General features: G+C 34.5%; 1 protein-coding gene across 2 annotated transcripts; it reads left to right on the forward strand.

Moving 5' to 3' along the window:
* The first annotated feature begins 708 nt into the window (after nt 1–708).
* On the forward strand, nt 709–22485 carry LOC149726934 (ribosome biogenesis protein BMS1 homolog). 2 transcript variants are annotated; one of them, XM_089889416.1, is made up of 25 exons: nt 709–923; nt 1545–1713; nt 1942–2043; nt 2319–2387; nt 3130–3249; nt 4883–5025; nt 7212–7333; nt 7876–7960; nt 8456–8570; nt 9094–9233; nt 9828–10015; nt 10479–10525; nt 11365–11457; nt 12216–12361; nt 12436–12586; nt 13063–13185; nt 13794–13910; nt 14134–14249; nt 15006–15174; nt 15607–15762; nt 16457–16621; nt 17280–17480; nt 21008–21142; nt 21658–21825; nt 22225–22485. In XM_089889416.1, exons 1-25 carry the CDS (start codon nt 766–768, stop codon nt 22432–22434), a joined length of 3408 nt encoding a protein of 1135 aa, XP_089745542.1. In that variant the 5' UTR covers nt 709–765; the 3' UTR covers nt 22435–22485. The 2 variants fall into 2 exon arrangements, with proteins under 2 accessions (XP_089745542.1, XP_089745543.1); XM_089889417.1 differs by lacking the exon at nt 11365–11457.
* Nucleotides 22486–22510: the final 25 nt, after the last annotated feature.

Raw genomic sequence — 22510 nt, forward strand, 5'->3', positions numbered from 1 at the left:
AACTTCAAAACATTGTTGTAAATTTAACTACTGTTTATACAGAGATGTGAAATTCATTTTAAAAGCTTTTTGTCGTGTGTGTTAACATAAACTACCACTATGTCTTGGAGACGATTTTGTTTGAGAACCAACTTTGCCTCTGCCCAAATTCCTTTTAAATTTATGAATTGTGAGTGCACTTATTTATCCGTGCGTGGCTGGGGAAGGATAATTGGTATACAATGGATGTTCTGTTTCATACAGCTTGTTGTGAAAATATTGTGTGTTACTTTGTTGAAGAAACATTTGTTACAGAAATATGTATTTGTGTTTGTTTCTTACTAAGCTTTCGGCGGTTCAAATAAATGCGATGACTTTGAGAATCACTCGTTAAAACGTAAATTTTGATTTGCACTTTGCAGACAGTTCATCAAAGTTAAGACTGGTAAAGCTGTAACACGGGTTTTGTAGAATTGAAACACCAAGAATGAATCAGCTTTATTTATCAATTATTTTTGCGTAGAAAAATTAATAAAACGATAAATATATGTAAGCCTAAAATAAATCATCGCATACAAATATACAATGGTGTCATACCCTGAACAATTTTTGAGACCATTTGATATGGAATCGCGGCACTAAACTTTAAACACACTTTGGTATCACATATGTTCAAGAAATCCACGTGCGTATGTTTTGATTTCGTTTATTGTTTACTCTCGGCTGTTGAATAAAATACGAAATATTTTACTTCTGGGGATCAAGAAAACAACCAACTAAAGTGAAATGGATACCGATGCACCGGCAAAAGCTCACAGAGCCCGACGCGCTGGACGTAAAGCAGAAAAGCGACAGAAGAACAGCGAAGATGCGGACACTAAACAACGAAATCCAAAAGCGTTTGCAATTCAGAGTACAAACAAGTTAAACAGAGCATTTAGAAGGTAAGAGCTGCGAAAATGTATACTTTTCCACTTTAATAGCAGCTTATATCAGTGCTGCCGCTGGCACTAAAAGCTAAAACTTTAGTTCGTATTGATTTTTAAACCAATTGTTTTGTATGAAACGAACTATAGCGTAAATGAAACGAAAATGCCTGTGTACATACAGTTCTTTGCAAACATGTGCTCTTACCTCATTTTTTTTCCGAAAATCAAATAATTTAGCTTTTCACAAAACAATCCTTGCACAGTGTGTTATTTATCAATAGTGTTACATGAATCCTTAAAAATGAAGCTCAAACTCTTTGTAAAGAAACTTTGGTCAGACGGTAATTCTCACAAAAAGTTGTAAAAAATTATGTTTTGCGCAAAAGTAAATTTTTAAGTTTTTGTGCATATAGTAGGTTGGGGTAAGATGGGGCACCTTTTCATTCTATTTTTTGTCGTCTCATTTGGTAGCAAACAAAGAACATTTAAAGATTTATAAAACCGTATCCTCAGGACTTCCATAAACCGTTGTTAAGTTTTAAAACACGATCAGGCTATTTGGATATTATGCGCCAAAGGTGTCCTGTCTTCTCCCACTCTACTATATATTAACTATAATTTGGTTAAATTTATTAGAGCCCAGGATGTGAAAGCCCGTAAGCACCACATTCCCGTTGTCGACCGAACCCCCCAAGAACCCCCTCCTATTGTCGTAGCGATTGTTGGTCCTCCAAAAGTAGGAAAGACGACCCTTCTAAATGGAATCCTTAAAAACTACACGCGTCAAAAAGTTTCGGAAATCAAGGTTTGTTTTAAATGCGTAGAAGCACTTTTGACAACATTTCGAAATGCCCATTCTATTCTTATTGTGTAACTAATTTTTTAAGGAAATTTTCCGCAGTAATAAACTGTTTAAGCAGAAGATTCTGTTTTAGAGAAATTTTAATTCTTAATTTACATTTTAATTTTACATAATTTATATTTAAAAAATTAAGTTTAAAAATAAAATGTTTAATATTTTTTTGTCTACTAGGGACCAGTGACATTAGTGTCAGGTAAACATCGTCGACTTACATTGATAGAATGTAACAACGACATGACCTCTATGATTGATATTGCTAAAGTAGCTGACCTGGTAAGTTAAATGATTTTGAATTTTTATCTTTTTGACAAAATGCTTCTAAGATTAAGAGAATGCTCCTATATATTCTACCATTAGACAAATATATTTGGATTTGTGATATATTTTTCTTTATTTACATGGTAGACTAGGCCAATACTATATATACTCTAGTAAGTTTCAACTACTCATTGAAAATCAGCTGTTTTTGTTGAAATAGTTTTTCGTATAAATTTTCTGGAAATCAAACTGTGCAAAAATGTACTTAACCAAGTTTATTTATGTTTTAGATTCTGCTAATGATCGATGCCAGTTTTGGATTTGAAATGGAAACATTTGAATTTCTTAACATTTGTCAGGTAACTGGTGACCATCACTACTGCATTTATTCTTCATGTAGAATTTAAGATTATTCTTAAAAACTATTCATAAAACATATAGAATCGGTTATAGAAGTACATATACAATGCTGTTGTAAAGAAAGGGTGAATAGATAAATAATGAACAAGATGGTACAGTCTTGCAACTCATTTGTGAGAAAAATGACCGTTATAGGTTTTGCCCACCACAATTATGGCAGCACTGACCATCCACTGCACTGGTTATCAATGCAAACCTTTTACCCATTTAGATATTATTAAATTTAAATTTAATGTCATTGTGTCTTGTTGTCTGTTAGATGGTTTTGGTTATTAACTTATAACAGAACAATTTTTCACTAATAATTGGTAAATTGTGCTTGACTTGAATGAATGTAACTAACTTAATCCTCGCATGGCCGGAAAATGACATAACATGAGTGTTTTGTTTCATACTTGTCGTACCAGCTTACGAGTTACCAAGTATGTTGCTTTGTGGGTAATTATTTTTTGGGGGGATTTTTTTAAGTGTGGCTGAAAATTTGGACAACCCATGGTGCTTACTGTGTACAGCAATTTCCGTTAGGTGTTTTGCCTAAGGACACATACAATGGTAGGCTTGGTAGCAACGACGAGCGTAACCAACTGTGCTACGGCGCCGGACAAACTTTTTCAACTTTAATTTACCAATATGTTATGTTACATTATAAACTAAAATAATTTTACAATTATTGATTGACAGGTGCATGGCTTTCCGAAGGTCATGGGAATTCTGACTCATCTTGATTCGTTTAAACAACAAAAAACTTTAAAGAAAACGAAAAAAGCTTTGAAGCATCGGTTTTGGACAGAACTTTACCAGGTATACGCATGAGCAAATTTTTTTATTTTAAATAAAAAAGTTAAAATGTGAAAGCTCAAAATTCACATTCTTAGATAGCTTGCAGGAAGTTTTAAAAACCTTTGTGTCAGCTTTAGCATCCGGTTTACCTGAAATTTGCGTGCCTACCTCTAACCCAGAGGTAATGGGTGTAAGGCTTGTCATGCTACCGTTGCGGGCGTATGTGTCTTTGGGCAAGACACTTAATGGTAATTACTCCAACTCAGTGGTCACTAATGGGTTGTCCAAATTATAAGCCTTACATAAAAAAATGAAAAACTCCAAAAAAAGAATCACCTACAAAATAACATACATGGTAACTCGTAAGCTGGCACGAGGTGTATAAAACAGTACACCTGTGTTATAGGGATGGGCCGAATCGAATCCGAATCCGAATATTCGGCGTTGTTCGACGCATTTTTAGGTATTCGATCGAATCCGAATATGCGTGGTCGAATCCGAATACTTTCTATTGCCCACGAAATACCACACACACACTACTAAATTCGCCAAAACAGTAATTTCGTGATCGTCTGAATATAAAAAATCTTGATTTTACAACCAACAATTACGCGGGTTTCACATTAGAGTTTATAACGTAACTCAGTTCACACAAATTTCGTTCGAATTTACTCTAGGAAAGTAACGAATCGCAGCGCCTACGAACTACTTAATGGCCTATGTTTCCGCGTATGATATGGTAATTAAAAGCGAAAAATCGTAAAACTATTTTTATTTTAATATTGCAAAATCTTCTGTAACAGTTATAAATAAATGTTGTTTAAATTTTGTTAACTTGAATTAACCAGTAGCAGTAGTTAATTCTACATCTCGTAACAGTGCAATTCACGAAACTCGTAGTCTTGTGCGGTCTCTTTGATCGTGAACCACGTGTTCGTTTGATCGGAAACAACGTGTTTTGTGGAATTTTTATTAACGCGCCTTCAGACTAAAACCGAACGTGTTCGCATGCGCCTTTTCTCCTTAATGACGTTATTAGTTTTCGGACTCCGCCTATTCTTTATGGCGCACTCTCAGAAGCTTAGCTTTATACAATGTCCGATTCCATATTTAAAAATTAACGAAACTATTACAATTTATAAATTTTACATGCCTGGCTACAGGTAAAATACGATAAAACAAAATATGAATTAAATTCGACCGTATTCATGACGAAAAATCTACTCGTCAATACAACGTTTTAACTTTGTACTTCTGGATCCTATAACTAGAAATCGAGTAAACCTTTGATGGCATGTGGCCAATAGCCGGTGCGTCGCCTTTTATATGCACTCGGCCGGCGTTGATTGACAGGTTTTTAATTAATTTCCCGGCTCGCAGATAACGCTACGATAGAACGTTACCAATAGAAACGACGCTGGATATGCACCGGTTATACAATTTCATTTGTTTCACGGCAGTAAATTAGTTGAATGACGTCATCGAATATTCGGATTCGATCGAATATTGGACCCTAGATATTCGGATTCGTCGAATCCGAATAGTTTTGATCTCAGCCCATCCCTACTGTGTTATAACGACTGTCGTTTTCCTGGCCACACAAGAATAAAATAATTTACATTCATATATAACAACAACTCCAATCAAATTTCAGGGGGCAAAGTTATTTTACTTGAGTGGTATGGTGTTTGGTGAATATCAACGTACTGAGGTTCGTAACCTTTGCCGCTTTATAAGTGTCATGAAGTTCCGACCTTTGACCTGGAGGTCAACTCATTCATATGTGTTCGCTGACCGGTAAGTCATACTTATTGTGATTCACGGCATTTTCATGGAAAAATCATTATAAAAATTTTATAATTTTTCATTACTTACCATTAGGGATGTGCCGAGCCGAGCCCGAACTCAAAAGCTCGTGCCCGAGCGTCTCCTTTTTTGACGCTCGGTGCTCGGCAGAAAACTGGGCCGAGCGCCGAGCCTTATGCTATAATGTTGCACGCGAGAGCGAAAAATATTAAAAATGAAAAAAAGGTGAAGCTACTAAGAGGAGATAACGAGACTAGTCAGCGTAGCTTTCTCTTTAATTATTTTTCGTTCGTTGTGAATTTGCTCTCTCGCAAGTAACGAATCGCAACGTCAGCGAATTTGCCCGTATCGAATTACAGCCGTTGTCGAATTACACGAGCGCCCAATGTTTTCGTATCACATTTTAAATAAAAAGTCAAAAACTCTTAAACTTTTTTATAATGAAATAATATAAATTGCTGCAACCACGGTTTTGCAACCACAGAGTTTTGCAACCTCTAAGCCACCTTTACCGCAGACACGCACGCAGCCAGAAAGTGCTAAGACGCACACACACGCGTTGCATTCAATATAACATTCCTTCGCTTGGAATTAGAACAATTTTTCATTCAATTGTTACGTCACGTGTCCTATCGCAACGTAACTATTAATTATGACGTTTTATAATATAACGATCGGGAGGAATGTGCCCACTGCCCAAGTTTGGCAGCCCAACCAACCACGAAATCAAAACATCGTGTATCAGCGTCACATTTTTAAACTCTGCGCCGGCGTATGGAATAAAGGAAGACGCATGCGGTAGCATACATTCCACACGTAACAAACGAAGCAATCGTTGTGAATTTATTCTCGTGAAAAATGACGTAATGAAACTCTGGTTCTCGTGCGGCGGCATCAAACGATGTTTTTTGGCTTCTGTCCAAGCTCGACCGGGACGATACTTTGTAATATCATATTACAATTTATGTTGGTTCCCATTTACTGATAGCGTCGCTCCTCGCTCTTATATTTGCACCAATTAAAATTCACATAATCGCGATTTACCTCCATTTAAACTAATCATCAGAAACAAAAATTATACACAAACTACAGATCGTATGGAAGCCAATAAAACACGATTGTTTTCCAACAATCTCGTTTGTGATGTAACGATCGTAAAGGTTTATTCTGACGTAAATAAACGTTACATTATCCAAGATGAACATGCGTAGAAACTTGCTAGTTGCGCCACTGGCTGTAACAGTTATGAATAATTGTTTAATTAAATATTATTTGTATGAATTTTACATTTTGCAACAGTAGGAATTATGAAAAGCGAGACGCGTCTTTAACCGCAAACCACGTGTTCTGTATTATTTTGATTAGCGGCGCTTTTCGGCTGAATAGGAACGCATTCTCGTACGCCTTTCTCCTTGATGACGTCATAGGTGCTCGGGCTCGTGCCGAGCTTTTCGTTGAAGCTCGGCGCTCGGCGAACCCGAGCTTTTTCAACTTCAGCACATCCCTACTTACCATAAATTCCTCTGATTGTTGTCACATTGTGATTATTGTGGTTTATGAGATTTTCATGAAAAAAATCATGATAAAATTCAGAATTTTGTTTTCAATACTAAACTCGATTTACTGTCCGTTATTTATTCTGGTGTGGTAATTTAACAAAATGTTTCATATTCCACACAATGCGGTGACTTTAATATGTAATGCCTATATGGTATTAACTTAGCATGTACATTTAAATTTTGTGAGTGATCATTTTTTTAAAGCTCACCACAATTAGAGCAATTGCTCTTTACTATTAAATGTCCTGTTTAAGACCACGTGCATTATCCACAATTTTAATAGCCTTGAGTTCCACACTGGGTATATGCGGCACAGTGGGTTAGAACGCATGTCTCTGACCCAGAGGTAATGGGTTTAAGGCTCGTCGCTGCTATCGTTATGGGTGTATGTGTCCTTGGGCAAGACACTTAACAGCATTGCTTTAACCTAGTGGTCACTAATGGGTTATCTAAAGCATCCCATATCCATATTATACTGACCCATAACACCCATATTATACCGACTGTCATTTTCTGGCCATGCAAAGACAAAGCAAGTTGCATTCATTCATTCTCTGCCTAGGACACAAAAGGGGAAAATAACATTAAATACATTCCAGTTTCTAATGTTTCTTACAGTATGGAAGACATAACTGACCCTGAGACATTAAGAGTTGAACCCACTTGTAACCGCAATATATCCATATATGGTTATGTACGAGGCACGCACCTCAAACCAAGCACAGCAGTTCATATACCAGGTACGTTATAGCTTGGTAAAGTTGAACAGTTTCTGGGTTTTAATTTAATTATTTCCAATTGATATAATTTTTTTATTTAAATTGGGTCTTCACAACCCTATATAATTTTTTTATTTAAATTGGGTCTTCACAACCCATATGTATGGATTCAAAAGTCAGTTGATATTTGATTTGGTTGAGTAACTATGGAATTTAGAGGGGTATTTTTACTTGAACAATAGTGGTTAAAAAGCATTTTATTATACATACCTGCAAATCTGCAATAACTATGAAATTTAGGTTGAGTGACTATGGAATTTAGAGTAGAGGGTATTTTGACTTGCACGATAGTGGTTAAAAAAGCAGTTGGACTCTTTTGTAAAAAATTTTTTTCTCTATGCTTCCGACATTGTTTTATTGTATGAGTACAATAACTGATCTAAAACCTTTTTTTTTTTCGAAAACTGAAAATGCTGTAGTTGTTTTATTTATAATCGTAACAAAAATTACTAATCAGAAATATGGACATCTGAATAAATAAGTAATCTCACTATATATCACAGGTGCTGGTGATTACAGATTACATAATGTTTCATTTCTACACGATCCATGTCCACTGCCTGACAGAGGAGATAAAAAACAAAGAAGGTTGATATATTTTCCTCAATAAATAAATTTCACTATTTATCCTTGCATAGCGTGATAACTTCGCAAGCACAATGGCTCTCCCCATTTCATACACTTTCATGTCTGCTTATGAGTTACCATATGCAATCTGAGTTGATTTTTTACTGTTTTTGTATGACTGACAAATTGGATAACCCTTTGTGACTGACTGGATAAAGGTAATAAATTATTGTTAAATTTCATGCCCAAAGTCACTCTTTCACATAGTAGCAATATCAACAGAACTTTTGATCAGCAGACTTAAAGTTTATGCAAAAATTATAAAAAAAAGACAATTTTTTGTTATGTTCTGTTTCTTCTGCTACCAGGCATAATGTAAATATTCTTTCCACGACTTATCAGGGAATGATGACATCTTCCCGAATTGCAGATGAAACGCCAGAAATACACTACATTTTTATACCAGTTGACCGGTTAAAAAGGTTTGTCATTTTTTAATGAGTATTATTTTCTCAGGAGTTTGGATGTACATGAGCGTGTGATGTATGCTCCCATGTCAGGGGTTGGAGGGATTGTCTACGACAAGGATGCTGTTTATATTGATGTGGATGGTAGTAACAACACAGCTGAGGTAGGTTGCCCTAGTTTTATGTAGATAAGTATAAAATTTATGCATTTTGTAAAAATATAAATTGTAATGAAAATGGAAGTACTTCATTTATTGTAAATTCGACTTTAAAATTTTTTCGATTTTTTTGGGGGGAATTGATTTAGTTTCTTCGATTTTTTTAGAATTGATTTAGTTTTTACCAGTTTTATTCTATTGGAACTAGTTTTTACCAGTTTCAACCTCTTTTCATCATTTTAACTTGTTTCAACTAGGTTTTGTACTATTTTTTCTTGGCCTAACTTTAACTTAAACTTCGCTTAAAAAGCTTAAAAAGAGACATTTCACCAGTATAAAATGGAAATCTGTTCAAATTGTTTTAAATGATTTCGCATGAATTGTTAAAAATTTAAAATAGTCATATACTAAGTTGGTTAATAATTTTTAATTACAACTTGTTTTATCTAGGTTCTATGGTTTTCAATAAATTTTACCAATATTTAAACTTAGTTTTGCCCAATTTACCCTAGTTTTCCACCGCTTTTAGTCCCAGCAACAAAATGTCCCTGAAACAATTATGAAGTCATCAATCATCGATTCATCGAAAACAATCGATTCTAAAATGGAGGAAAGCAAAGTTTCTTTGTTTACTGGAGATGAACCATTGTCTACTGAACAAGCAGAAAGGTAATAAATAGACAATTATTGTACCTAGTGGCTCTATTTCGTTACCGTTAGTATTGTTTTTGTTAAGTTAGCATTGAAGCCAATATGTCACAATTGTCATTATTACTATTCAATGCCACGTGGTATATTGCTCAACAACGTTGCAATCACTTTCAGTATAGTTTACATTTTTTGTGTAAAGTGTTTTGTATGTTACCTTCACATAACATTTTTTTTCAGTGACTCTAGTCACTCGTTTGTTTAGTTTATGCTAATAAAAACTTTACACTGTACTTGATGTAGGTTTATGCCTTATCCTCTAATAAAGAATAAAATGATTGTATTTAATTAATGTATAGTAGGACGAGGGGAGATGGAACAAATTTTTTTTTTTTTTCTTGTGCCGATCCGTATCGTCGATCAGTTGTTCTTGTTATTTATAGTAGAGTGGGAAAAGATAGGACACCTCTTCATTCTATTTTCTCGTCACCTTTGGTAGTAAACAAAGAACATTCAAAGAATTATAAAACTGTATCCAAAGACTTCCATAGACTGTTGTTAATTGTTTAAAACACGATTAAGATATATGTTTTTATGAGTTAATCCGATTTCCAGCATGATAAATATGAAGATGCCTGATGAAGAAGTTGTGCATCAGGAGGATGGGAGAGTGAGGAGAAGAGCTGTCTTCCATGATAATGATGGGGAGGGAAGAGAGGACAGTGGGATCGACGACTCAGATGATGAAGATTCAGATGAAAGTGATGACGAGTTTTATCCTCAAGATGAAGCTCAAGACGCAGGTGATTTATTTTTCACATTTCTTTTAATAACATTTTAGTCTGTTTTACTGTTTACTTAAAATTAATGTACTTTATTGGGTGTTGATAGCTCCTTTTTAAAAATGTATTACAATAGTTGTCGTTCTTTTTGTGATTCTTCTAACCCTATATTCATAAGCAGGTTACCAAATCTTTATAAGCTCATGCTAGATTTACTTTTTTAGAATACAAGTCATTTTATAATAAATTTCATATTTTTGCCACTGATGCTAGCATAATTGTTAAAGTGCTCTAGATTATGGTGCTACCAAACCATTGTTGGTATATACGTACTTAAACAAGACACATACATAGGTCCAATTGCTTTAACCCATTAGTCACTAATAGTAATATATATTCCAACACACAAAAAAAAATTTTTTTTTTGTCCAGGGTTTAAATTAGTGACTTATTATTTAAATATCAACATGGTGATTTTTTTCAGAAAACCAAGATGAAGAAATTGATATGGAAACTGAACAAGTTGAACAGGTTATTTGAGACTTCATTCAATATTATCCAGTAAATACAAGTTTTATTCTATGTGGGTAAGATCCCGCAGCATGGCACACCATGGGTCCTAGGATTTAGGCCAGGATTGACCCATTACCCCAAATACAAGTTACCACCTGGAAGACTTCACAAAAATATATTTTTATACTTGGATCCAAACTTACTTCTTAGAATTGTTAGACAAACTGTATGACATGCAGCTACAAAAAGGTTGCTCTTATAAAGTTGTACAATTATTATACAAAGTAACATTAAAACTCTGTTATCTACTTTTTGCCCTTCACCAAACAAATTAGGTCCTTGATCAGCAAAAAATTTGATTGGATACAGGCTTACAGCTATAAGTTAAGGGTTGAACTGGTATATTTTGCTTTTGTTTCCCACAATTTCACAGACAGCAATTTAAACCTTTAAATTAAAAATGGAAATTTAAAGTATAGTAGGCTGGGGGAAGATGGGATACCTTTTCATTCTATTTTCTCGTCCTGTTTGGTAGTAAACAAAGAACATTAAACAACATATAAAACCGTATCCTAACTACTCCCATAGACCGTTGTTAATCGTTTAAAAAGCGATCCGAATATTTGGATATTATGTGCTAAAGGTGTCCCGTCTTACCCCACAGTACTATATAAATATTAAAGATAAAAATGCAAAAAAATGCAAAATTCTTACACAAATTACACCACCAAGAACTCCAATTTTCTTACATTTTACTTTATTACATTTTTTTGATTTTTTATCTTTAAATTTATGACACACTCGTGATCCCTGGATGGGGGTAACGTTAAAAATAATGATAAACATGGCTGTTTCAGGAAGATGAGGATTCGGATGAAGATAGAGTTGAAGGATCTGCGTTAAATTGGAAAATTGATTTGAGAGAAAAAGCTGCGAAAGCTTTCATTCAAGTAAGATGGTTGTGTTAAATACTGTATATTTCACATGCCCACTGTCAATTTATAATATGGGTATCTTTTATATAAAAGACATAAACATAAGAAAACATACTTTATACACAATAATGGTGTAATTTTACTATTTTCTTATGTTTACAGTGCAGAGTCCAGTTATACCATGGGTATCTTTTATATAGGAGACATAACCATAACAAAATTACTTTATACACATATCAAAAAAGGGTGTAATAGTAATCTTTCTCATGGTTAATGTGCAGAGTCCAGTTATAACATTGGTGTCTTTTATAAGGAGGACAAAATCATAACAAAATTTATATTATACACAAGACAAAAGAAGTATTAGTCCTTTTTTCCTATGTTTACTGTCCAGAGTCCAGTGATAACATGGGTGTCTTCTTATAGATAGCCACCACAAAAACCCTATGCTTAATGTCAAGGTATTATGTTGTTGGCTTGTTATAAAATAGACTAATTGTATATTCATACACCTCATGCTCACTGTAACTGTATTTATACCATAGTAGTCATTTATGCATGAGTGCATGACACAGACATGATACATGCACCTTATGCTCGCTGTTGGTTTACAACGAATTTGTGTTTTAACTATTTTTACTGTTGATTTAAAAAAATAATTGCCACATAATGTTTTTCAAAATAAATTTGCCAAAAGAACTGTAATAGATGTCTATCTAATATCTGTGCCTGCAACGGGTTGTTGTATATATATATATTTTTTTGTTTATCAGAGGCAAAGTTCTTCCGTGAATCTCCAACGCCTTGTGTATGGAGCAGTGCAAGAAGAGGAGGAGGAGGAGAGTGGGGAGGAGGGAGAGGAGGAGTTGAGAGGGGGGTTGTTCAAGGTCACTTCAAATGAAGATGAAACAGATAAAAAGTATGTTTTAAATGTAATTTTGTTTTTAGCATAATTTTTATCATTTAGGTTGAACTTTAAAAATATTTTTTTAGGCGAAAACGAAACAATCGTGAGAGCTCCCGTGATCTAAGCAAGATGATTCGTGATTGGATAGATGATCATGAAGCTCGTGAATCAATCGCCGACTGTTTCGTCACAGGAAATTGGGGAGAAGGGGAAGATGCCAAGACTTTACTTGATCAGGTGAAGATAATGAACATTTTTCACAGAATTTAAATATTAGGGAACGAACTCAAAAGCTGGTGTCCGCGCGTCTCCTTTTTTTCGATGCTCTTATGCTGTTGCTAAAATGTTGCACGCGAGTATTCAAAATGAAAAAGATGAAGTTACTTAAATATAACGAGACTAGTCACCTTTTTTTCTCTTTAATTATAATTCGTGAATTTGGTTTCTTGCAAGTAAAGAGTCGCAAAGTCTGCAAATTTGCCCATATTGAATTACAGCCGGTGTCGAATTACATGAGCGCCCATTGTTTTAGTATCTGATTTTAAATAAAAAGTAAAATATTTTTGGACTTTTTATATAGTAAAAACCGTGCAACAATTATAAATAACTTTTAATTAAATATTTTGAATTTTACATTCTTTTATGAATAGGAGTATACAGTTTTCACAGAATATGAATATATCATAAACTAACATCCCCAGTTATTCAAACAGGATGATGAAATATACGGAGATTTTGAAGATTTGGAAACTGGGGATGTTGTCAAGGGCAACGATGCAAAAACGACCAATCAGAATGAAGATGAAAAAGAAGATGAAATTTTTGACGCACATGAGGTCTTTGTTTGTTTAAATTTTGATTCTGTTTTTAATAAATTATTGGAGATATTAATAATTCGTAGCTGGTGGTCCGGCACCGTAGCTCAGTGGTTTAGGGGCCTGCATCAAAACCAAAGTGTTCCCGGTTCAATGCTCGACTGCGATACTAATACTGATTGGTGGCACCGGTCCCATAAAAGACTTAAATTGGCTTCGCAGGTGTTGGGGTAATGGGCCAAATTTGGCCTAAATCCCAGATCAAGGACCTCACCCACAAAAAATAGAAAATAGTATAGAATTTATAGCTGATAATAATCCAATAATTTAAAGTTATTGAAATAAAGGGGTTACTAGCAGTGAAGTAGAGGCTAATGGGTTAGGGTCAAACTGTTGGCTGATGTTATGAATCATTGGTTTATTTTTGTCATTTTTTTTATACCTGGAATTAATTTATTATTATAACTTGGATTTCTATCACCCAATTGTGAAAATGACCCACATCACACACAAAACAAATTAAAAAAAATTGTGTCAAAAATTTCAAATCATTATTTTCTACAAAATTTGGTCTGTGATAAAAAAATATTTTCACTTTTTTTGTCATTTTTATCGTTTCTTCTCCACAGTCGAAGAAAGATCGTGAATCCAGGATGCGAGAGAAGAGGATGGAGCGGAAACGGAAGCTCAAAGAGGCGTTTGATCGAAATTATGACGTAGATAAGACAGGAGGTGCTTCTGGTGGGGTGAGTCGTAAAGTTTCTTATTTTTTTGGCTACATTGTTGTTTATAAGTGCTATAATCCGGTTTTTAAGTGCTATACTTCTACCACTAGTTTTGAAAACATCGTAATATAGCAAAAATTACTTCTTATCTCATATTCGTAAAAATTTAAAAAAATTCTTTTTTTGTAATGGAAACTGTTTAGAATTTTTCCAGTTTAAAAATAACTAGACAATTTGTTGTTAGGGTGAGAGCACTTTGTTCGACGACGTCAAGCGTGAGTTGAATGAACAAGCTCGACTAAATAGAGAGGAATTTGAAAACATGGATGACACGACTAGGGTGCAATATGAAGGGTTTAGGTACGTATATATACAATATGATATGAATAAATGAATGACACTGATTAATCCTCAAATGGTGGTAATGGCAGTTATTATTATTGCATATCTAACTTATGGGTTGTCTTGTTTATGTTGCTAAAAATTTGAACAACCCATTAATGACTGTTAATATTTAATATTTTATAAGATGTTTATTATTTACTTCTATAAGGTTTTTATGTTTATCATGACCTCTACGTTAACAATAGCATTACTTTTTATTCTCATCTGCCAAGGCAACCAAAGTTATAGTTATATACACCTCTTGGAGTTACCATGTATGTACCTTTGAGGGCTATTGTTTTTTTCTTGTATGGTTGTAGACTTGTGCAGTCATTAGTGACCACTGGGTTGGAACAATTGTCGTTAAATATATTGCCAAAGGACACATACGCCCATATTTTTGGTCGCATCAAATATTAAACACTGTATTTCTTAGTTACCAAGTGACCTATGTAACCACTGTGCCACAGTGGTCAACTGGGACATTTTTTTTTCAAATATATGATATTGATGACAGTATACTCATGTTTATGTGTTATGAGCAGACTTTTTCTTGGGAACTTGTTTTTTTTTAATCTCAAAGGCAAGTCTTGCAAATTGCTTAAATCTATATAAAATTGAATTCATTCGTCTTACTTAAAAACAATAGTAGTGCTGTTTTAGAAACTACAAAGCTGTATTACCTTTTTGTCTTTTACCAAAAAATATGTTTAACGCAAAATATTCCCACAGACCTGGTATGTACGTTCGTCTTGAACTGAGGGGAATTCCCGCTGAGATGATCCAACAGTTTGACCCCCATTACCCCCTGATAGTGGGTGGGGTGTCGTCAACTGAGGAAAACATGGGGTTTCTACGTACGAGGGTGAAAAGACACAGATGGTACAAGAGGATACTTAAAGTAAGTTATCTCTGTTTTGTTAGTTTCTCGTAAGTTTATTGTATTTTTATATTTTGTGTTGTTTTTTAAAGTAAGCTGTTACTTTAGTTTATTGTATTTATTTTTATATTTTGTGCTGTTTTTGTTTAAGATATTTTTGATTTCATATTCAATTTTTTTAACATTTTTTTCTAGTTTGAAATAAAATACCCTTGGGCAAGACACTTAACAGCAATTTCTCCAACCCAGTGGTCACTAATGGGTTGTCCAAATTATCAACCATACAAAAAATAAAAAAAAATAACCCACAAAGTAACATTCATGGTAACTCGTAAGCTGACAAGGTGTATGAAACAGAACACCCGTGTTAAAACAACTGTCGTTTTCCGGCCAGGCGAGGATAAGGTACGTTACATTCATTTATTCAATTATTTATTTTCATACTACCTTCAGACCAGAGATCCTCTCATAGTTTCAATTGGTTGGCGTCGTTACCAGACACTCCCTATGTATTATATGGAAGATCACAACTTAAGGCAACGTATGTTAAAATACACACCTGAACATATGCATTGTTGGGCTTTGTTCTATGGACCTATTACACCACAGGTATAATGCCTAAACATTACAGCAAGTTTTTCATGCTAGTTATTAAGTTAACGGTGTACCTAAATTGTTACTTCATTCTAACTGTTGGGATTCTAATTTAGTTTGGATATATAAGAATTTATTTGGAATAAGTTATTCGTAATTTTTATAATGCCAAAATTACGTAACTCATATAGACTGTTGCTGCAAGACATAATGTAAATATAAAATCTGAAACAGCCAAGATTTTTATCATACTTCAGGTCAGCTTATTCATTTTAATTAGATTGATCAAATAATATATCGAACTTTACCATTACTCTACTTTTAAATCTAAAAAAAAGACTAATAACTGATTGCTTCTTTAGTCTTATGCCTATCAAAGTAAATAGACTTACAACAAGTAAGGACAGCCATTGTTTAAAAACAATGGTCAATGGACACCATCTTGTTTCCCACATGAGACGTGCGCAATGCCGGTGCAAAATATGTTAAATACATATATATAATTGTGTAACATAAATAACCCAAACATTGCCCAAAAATGAGCAAATATGTCGGTTTACGCTTGTGAAGTGCAACGATGGTAGGCAGGAAAAAATGTAGGAAACAAGATGGAGGCCTTGTCCTTACTGGCTGATATCTATGTTCTTTGGTGCCTATTACTAACCCCACACTCTTACATCCCAGCTAAGTACTTTAATCCAACCCCCAGGGCACAGGTTTTCTTGCTGTGCAGTCCATCAGTGGTGCGACTCCTGATTTCCGTATATCTGCTACTGGGACTGTACTGGAGTCGGACTGTAGCACTCAGCTTGTTAAGAAACTTAAACTTGTTGGTTATCCGTACAAAATATACAAGAACACATGTTTTATTAAGGTAAGTCAATTGAATGTATCTATGATTGTAACATACTTAGCACCCTGGGTGTTGGGTTAATGGGCCAATCCTGGCCAAAATCCTAGGACCCATGGCAGACCACGCTGTGGGACCTCACCCACATAGAATATAACAGAATAAAACATACTTTATCCTCGCGTCTCCCCATAATGAAGAAACATACGCCCACAATGGTAGCAACGAAGAGCCTTGAACCCACTACCTCGGGGTTAGAGGCGGGCGCTAACCAACTGTGCTACGGTTCCGGACAATTACTGTATTGAAGATAATATGTAAAAAAAATGAAAGACTAAAAATAAGGAATTGGAGGTTGCTGCTTTAAAAAGCCTTTAAAAAAACAAAATTACTTTTTTTATTACTATTATTAAAACAAAAGTGTCCATGAACACAAAAACATTTTGTGTCTATTATTTAGTTATCCGATTTTTACTATGTATAATATGTTCTTTAAATCAAGACAGACCTGTTTTTATCTTTAAACTGATTTTTATGAAACAAAAGAAAAAATCAATGCGTTTGTAAATTTCAAATTGCTGCTATAAAATTCCTTAATAACCAAAAAAATATTTTCTAAAATCATTTTTTTTTTAATTAAAAAAAAAATTATTATTGAGCCCAGCTTTTTATCAACTTTTAGGGAATGTTCAACAGCCCACTTGAAGTAGCAAAGTTTGAAGGTGCTTCTATTCGTTCAGTGAGTGGTATACGTGGGCATGTGAAGAAAGCTGTCACTAATGGTGGTAAAGAGCAAGGACCTCCCGGTGCGTTCCGTGCAATGTTCGAGGACAAACTTCTAATGAGCGATGTCGTATTCTGTAGGACCTGGTATCCAGTCCAAGTGAGTGTTTTTTTGCATCGTAACTAAACAAAACTAGTGCTTATCTAATCACCCAATAAAAAACATAATTGGTAACTCGTAAGTAAGCTGGCACAAGGTGTATGAAACAAAACACCCAGATTTTATTGACTGTCGCCGCCCCGCCGTGCGAGGATTAATAAGTTACATATGTGGTAACTCGTAAGCGGGCACGAGGTGTATGAAATAGAACACCCGTGTTATAATGACGGTTGTTTTCCGGCCACGCCAGAATAAAGCAAGTTATATCTACTCATCTTGGGCAAGAAGTTTAATGCATTTGCTTTTTGACACTTTTCTTATTTTAGCCACGTTTTTTGACACTTTTCTTATTTCAGCCACGTTTTTTTACACTTTTCTTATTTTAGCCACGTTTTTTGACACTTTTCTTTTTTTAGCCATGTTTTTTGACACTTTTATATTTTAGCAACATTTTTGTCACTTTTCATATATACAGAGTTTCAACTTTCTATACACAAAACTATTTATTTAGCATTTGTACACCCTATGGTTACTGTATAGAAATAGAATGATGTTTTTTCATGCACATGGTGTATTCAAATAAGTAATGCCCACAGTCAGTGTATTTATATACAATATGACCACAGTCAAGTTTTAATATAGCGTTTCTTTTTACACATCCTGCACGATGCCCCTCATGCTCACTGCCAAACTTTAGTGTGTATTTTGACAAATGACATATTGCAATTATACACTTTTAGCATTCACTGTCCGTTTATAAAATTCATGTCCTCTAATACCCTTTTTGCATGGTCACTTTTATGCGCGGAAGTACTCGCATATTTACTCGCAAAAATAAAGTTAACACGCATAACGTCATAAGTGTGTCATCTAGTGTAGATGGTTGGTTGTTACTCGCATTATGCGAGTGATGAAAAGTATGGTGGAAAGTAGGGATGGGCCGAATCGAATCCGAATCCGAATATTCGGCGTTGTTCGACGCATTTTTAGGTATTCGATCGAATCCGAATATGCGTGGTCGAATCCGAATACTTTCTATTGCCCACGAAATACCACACACACACACTACTAAATTCGCCAAAACAGTAATTTCGTGATCGTCTGAATATAAAAAATTTTGTTTTTTCAACCAACAATTACGCGGGTTTCACATTAGAGTTTATAACGTAACTCAGTTCACACAAATTTCGTTCGAATTTACTCTAGGAAAGTAACGAATCGCAGCGCCTACGAACTACTTAATGGCCTATGTTTCCGCGTATGATATGGTAATTAAAAGCGAAAAATCGTAAAACTATTTTTATTTTAATATTGCAAAATCTTCTGTAACAGTTATAAATAAATGTTGTTTAAATTTTGTTAACTTGAATTAACCAGTAGCAGTAGTTAATTCTACATCTCGTAACAGTGCGATTCACGAAACTCGTAGTCTTGTGCGGTCTCTTTGATCGTGAACCACGTGTTCGTTTGATCGGAAACCACGTGTTTTGTGGAATTTTTATTAACGCGCCTTCAGACCAAAGTTAGTATAGACCAAGTTAGGAAACGGCGCTCGTGTCCGCCATTACGGAGCCCACAGAGCGTCAATCGCCTATACAAATGCATGGTCGGCATGTGTTCATTTAGTCCTTGTAAGCTATACAAAGCAAGAAAACACGTATAGCGGTTGTTTTAACGTTTAAAATATAATTTCTAATATAAATCTTGTTATATAATATTAAACCTAGGAATTAATGTGAAGTAAATTAATATTTTGACTGGTTTTCGGCGTACAGTGTGGTTTAACAGGGTAATTTCCTTGGCGATTAAAACTAGCAGCAATCAGCTTAGTTTACATAATAGTATATGATCATACCTACGAATCTACAGAGCCATTCTTTACTACATTTATAACCCAACATGAGTGGTAATGCAGCTCCAAACTGCTTAAGTACTAGCAGATAAGGTGTTCGCGTTTTCCGATTTCATAAAGACCCGTAACGCAGAAAAGGTAGCTCACTAATTCAAGCAGAGGACCAAAAATAGTAACTCAGTATTGTTTTCCTCAATGTCACTTCGATATTAGGCAAATTTTACACAGATACCTTAAGTTTCGTTGCCGGGTATACGTGTTAAGTTTGTGAGCCCAAAAGTAAAATCACGGCAATTTACATGCAAAACTGCAGCTAGATACACCAGTTTATGGTAATGTTATGCGTTTTTGTTTGTATTTTTATATTTTAAACATGTTCTTTTTTGTTTTTGGTTAGTAAACTTGATATTTTCTGCTTTTTTACTCTTTAATTGATTGAGTGTTCAATAAAAGTTGATTATTTTTGTGAGGTTTATTATTGTGATAAGATATAACATTAGTAGAAAGCCATTTTTACGCGCAGAAGTGCTTGGTTTTTAAAATATCGCAATATTTAAACGAAAAACAGCACCCAGCAATGATAAAATGCTATGCCGTGGGCTCCGTAATGGTGGCGTCTATGACGTCATAGACGCGCGACAATGGATAACAAGACTCGTTGTTTTACAATCCGTTTCCTAACTTGGTCTATACTAACTTTGCTTCAGACTAAAACCGAACGTGTTCGCGTGCGCCTTTTCTCCTTAATGACGTTATTAGTTTTCGGACTCCGCCTATTCTTTATGGCGCACTCTCAGAAGCTTAGCTTTATACAATGTCCGATTCCATATTTAAAAATTAACGAAACTATTACAATTTATAAATTTTACATGCCTGGCTACAGGTAAAATACGATAAAACAAAATATGAATTAAATTCGACCGTATTCATGACGAAAAATCTACTCGTCAATACAACGTTTTAACTTTGTACTTCTGGATCCTATAATGGTCTAGAAATCGAGTAAACCTTTGATGGCATGTGGCCAATAGCCGGTGCGTCGCCTTTTATATGCACTCGGCCGGCGTTGATTGACAGGTTTTTAATTAATTTCCCGGCTCGCAGATAACGCTACGATAGAACGTTACCAATAGAAACGACGCTGGATATGCACCGGTTATACAATTTCATTTGTTTCACGGCAGTAAATTAGTTGAATGACGTCATCGAATATTCGGATTCGATCGAATATTAGACCCTAGATATTCGGATTCGTCGAATCCGAATAGTTTTGATCTCAGCCCATCCCTAGTGGAAAGACAGTTTTATTTTTAAGAGCCTAATCTTTTTCGGGTATTATTTTAATAGTTTTTAGTTGGTAATAGCACCATAAAGTACCAGAACTTATTTTATAAAGTAGATTTATCAAAATAAGCTAACTCAATGTTGATACGCGCATAAACAAATGACCATGCAAAATAAAGCGGTTAGCGAGTTATCATATGACGAGTTAATGCGGATCGTTATTCGCATCAACTTTTTACCATGCAGAAAGGATATAATACACCAGACACACATGTTTTTTTTTAAACCTTCCACAAAACAATACACACCCTTTTGCAAAACATGATAATCCATAACTAGAGCATTTACATTTGCTACCAGCACCCATATAATACCCCCCAACCCCCTCCAGGTTCCCAAGATGTACATTGTTGTTTCTAACTTAATGATAAACAAGAAAGATTCGTGGCAAGCAATGAAAACTGTTGGCCAACTTCGTTTTGAACAAAATCTTAAAGTACCAGTTAATGAAGACTCCTTGTACAAGGTAAGTGCTCTATTATTTAAAAAAAGTCTTTTCTTTTTTTTCTTTAATTAAACTGAAACCATATTTTTTAATACTTTTTTTCACTAAATTTTTTACTAATTGTTTTTTTTAGGTAAAAATGTGTTTTTTTTTGCATTAATGTCATTACATTTTTAAATTACAAACCTGTTGTCGTTTTCATTAACCAATGTCCAACAGCAGCATAACGTCTATCGTGAACAGATTTCAGGGACTGTAATGTTCTGTTGAAATATTCATGAAAACTTAGTATGCTGTCAAGTTTTCCATAATAAACAACTGTACATTTGTGACCACTAACTTAAAATTGAACCCAGACCAGACAAAGTCCTAGTTCTCATGGTGTGCTTCTACCCTTCCATGTAGAATGCATATTGTGCTCTCTGTTAAGTAATACTTAACGTGGCTAACTAGGTGCACAAGCGCGTAGTACTTTATTACTTGACATTTTTAATCCAAATTATAACCCAAAATATAAACATTTTTTTCTTTTTTAGCCAATTGTTCGACCTGAAGGCCGACAGTTCTCTAGTTTGGTGATTCCCCGCGCACTGCAGAAAGAACTTCCATTTAAATCGAAACCGAAATATTTACGAGGGAAAAATCAAACAAAACATGATAAACTAATGAAGAAGGCAGTTGTTAGAGAACCAAAAGATAGACAGGTAACTTTTTTCAAACTCTATCATCTTATTTTTTTGCAAAATGATTAACCTAAAAAAAAACTATTCCATTGGTTAATTTTATTATTAGTGAAAAATTTTGTTAATAATTTAAAAAATACTTAATTGCAATAGCTTTTCTTTATAGAATGGTGACATGCCCTATTACTGCTTGGATATTTTTATTGCTTTAGTTAGTTTTCTTATACTGGTTACTAGACATGCAACTTTGTGGGTGATTACACAACCCATTAGTGACCCACTAATAGTGACCACTGGGTTGGAGCAATTACCTGTAAAGTGTCTTGCCCTAGAACACACAGTGCTATTAAAAATACAGCTTATTATTTACACACCTATTTTATAAATTAGAAACCTTACTGTTAATTCTCAATATTCCAGATTGCTGCCTTAATGAATGCTTTACGCACCATGGATAAAAACAAGAAACAAACTAAGAAATTGGAGCGAAAAAAGCAAATGGCTGAGCACAAGAAATTATTAGAAAAGCAAGTGGTTAAAGATCAATGGAGACACAAGGAAGCAAAGAAGAAAATTTATAAAGCTCTTGCTAAATCTGAGAAGAAAAAATCAAAAGTTTCTGAAGAATGATAAAAAAAATATTTTGATTTTTTCGAAATAAATGATAAGTGTGCGGTCAAATTGTGATCATGACTACAAAAAAGTT

Source organism: Ciona robusta, chromosome 12, assembly GCF_009617815.1.
Source record: "Ciona robusta chromosome 12, ASM961781v2".
Taxonomy (NCBI): domain Eukaryota; kingdom Metazoa; phylum Chordata; class Ascidiacea; order Phlebobranchia; family Cionidae; genus Ciona; species Ciona robusta.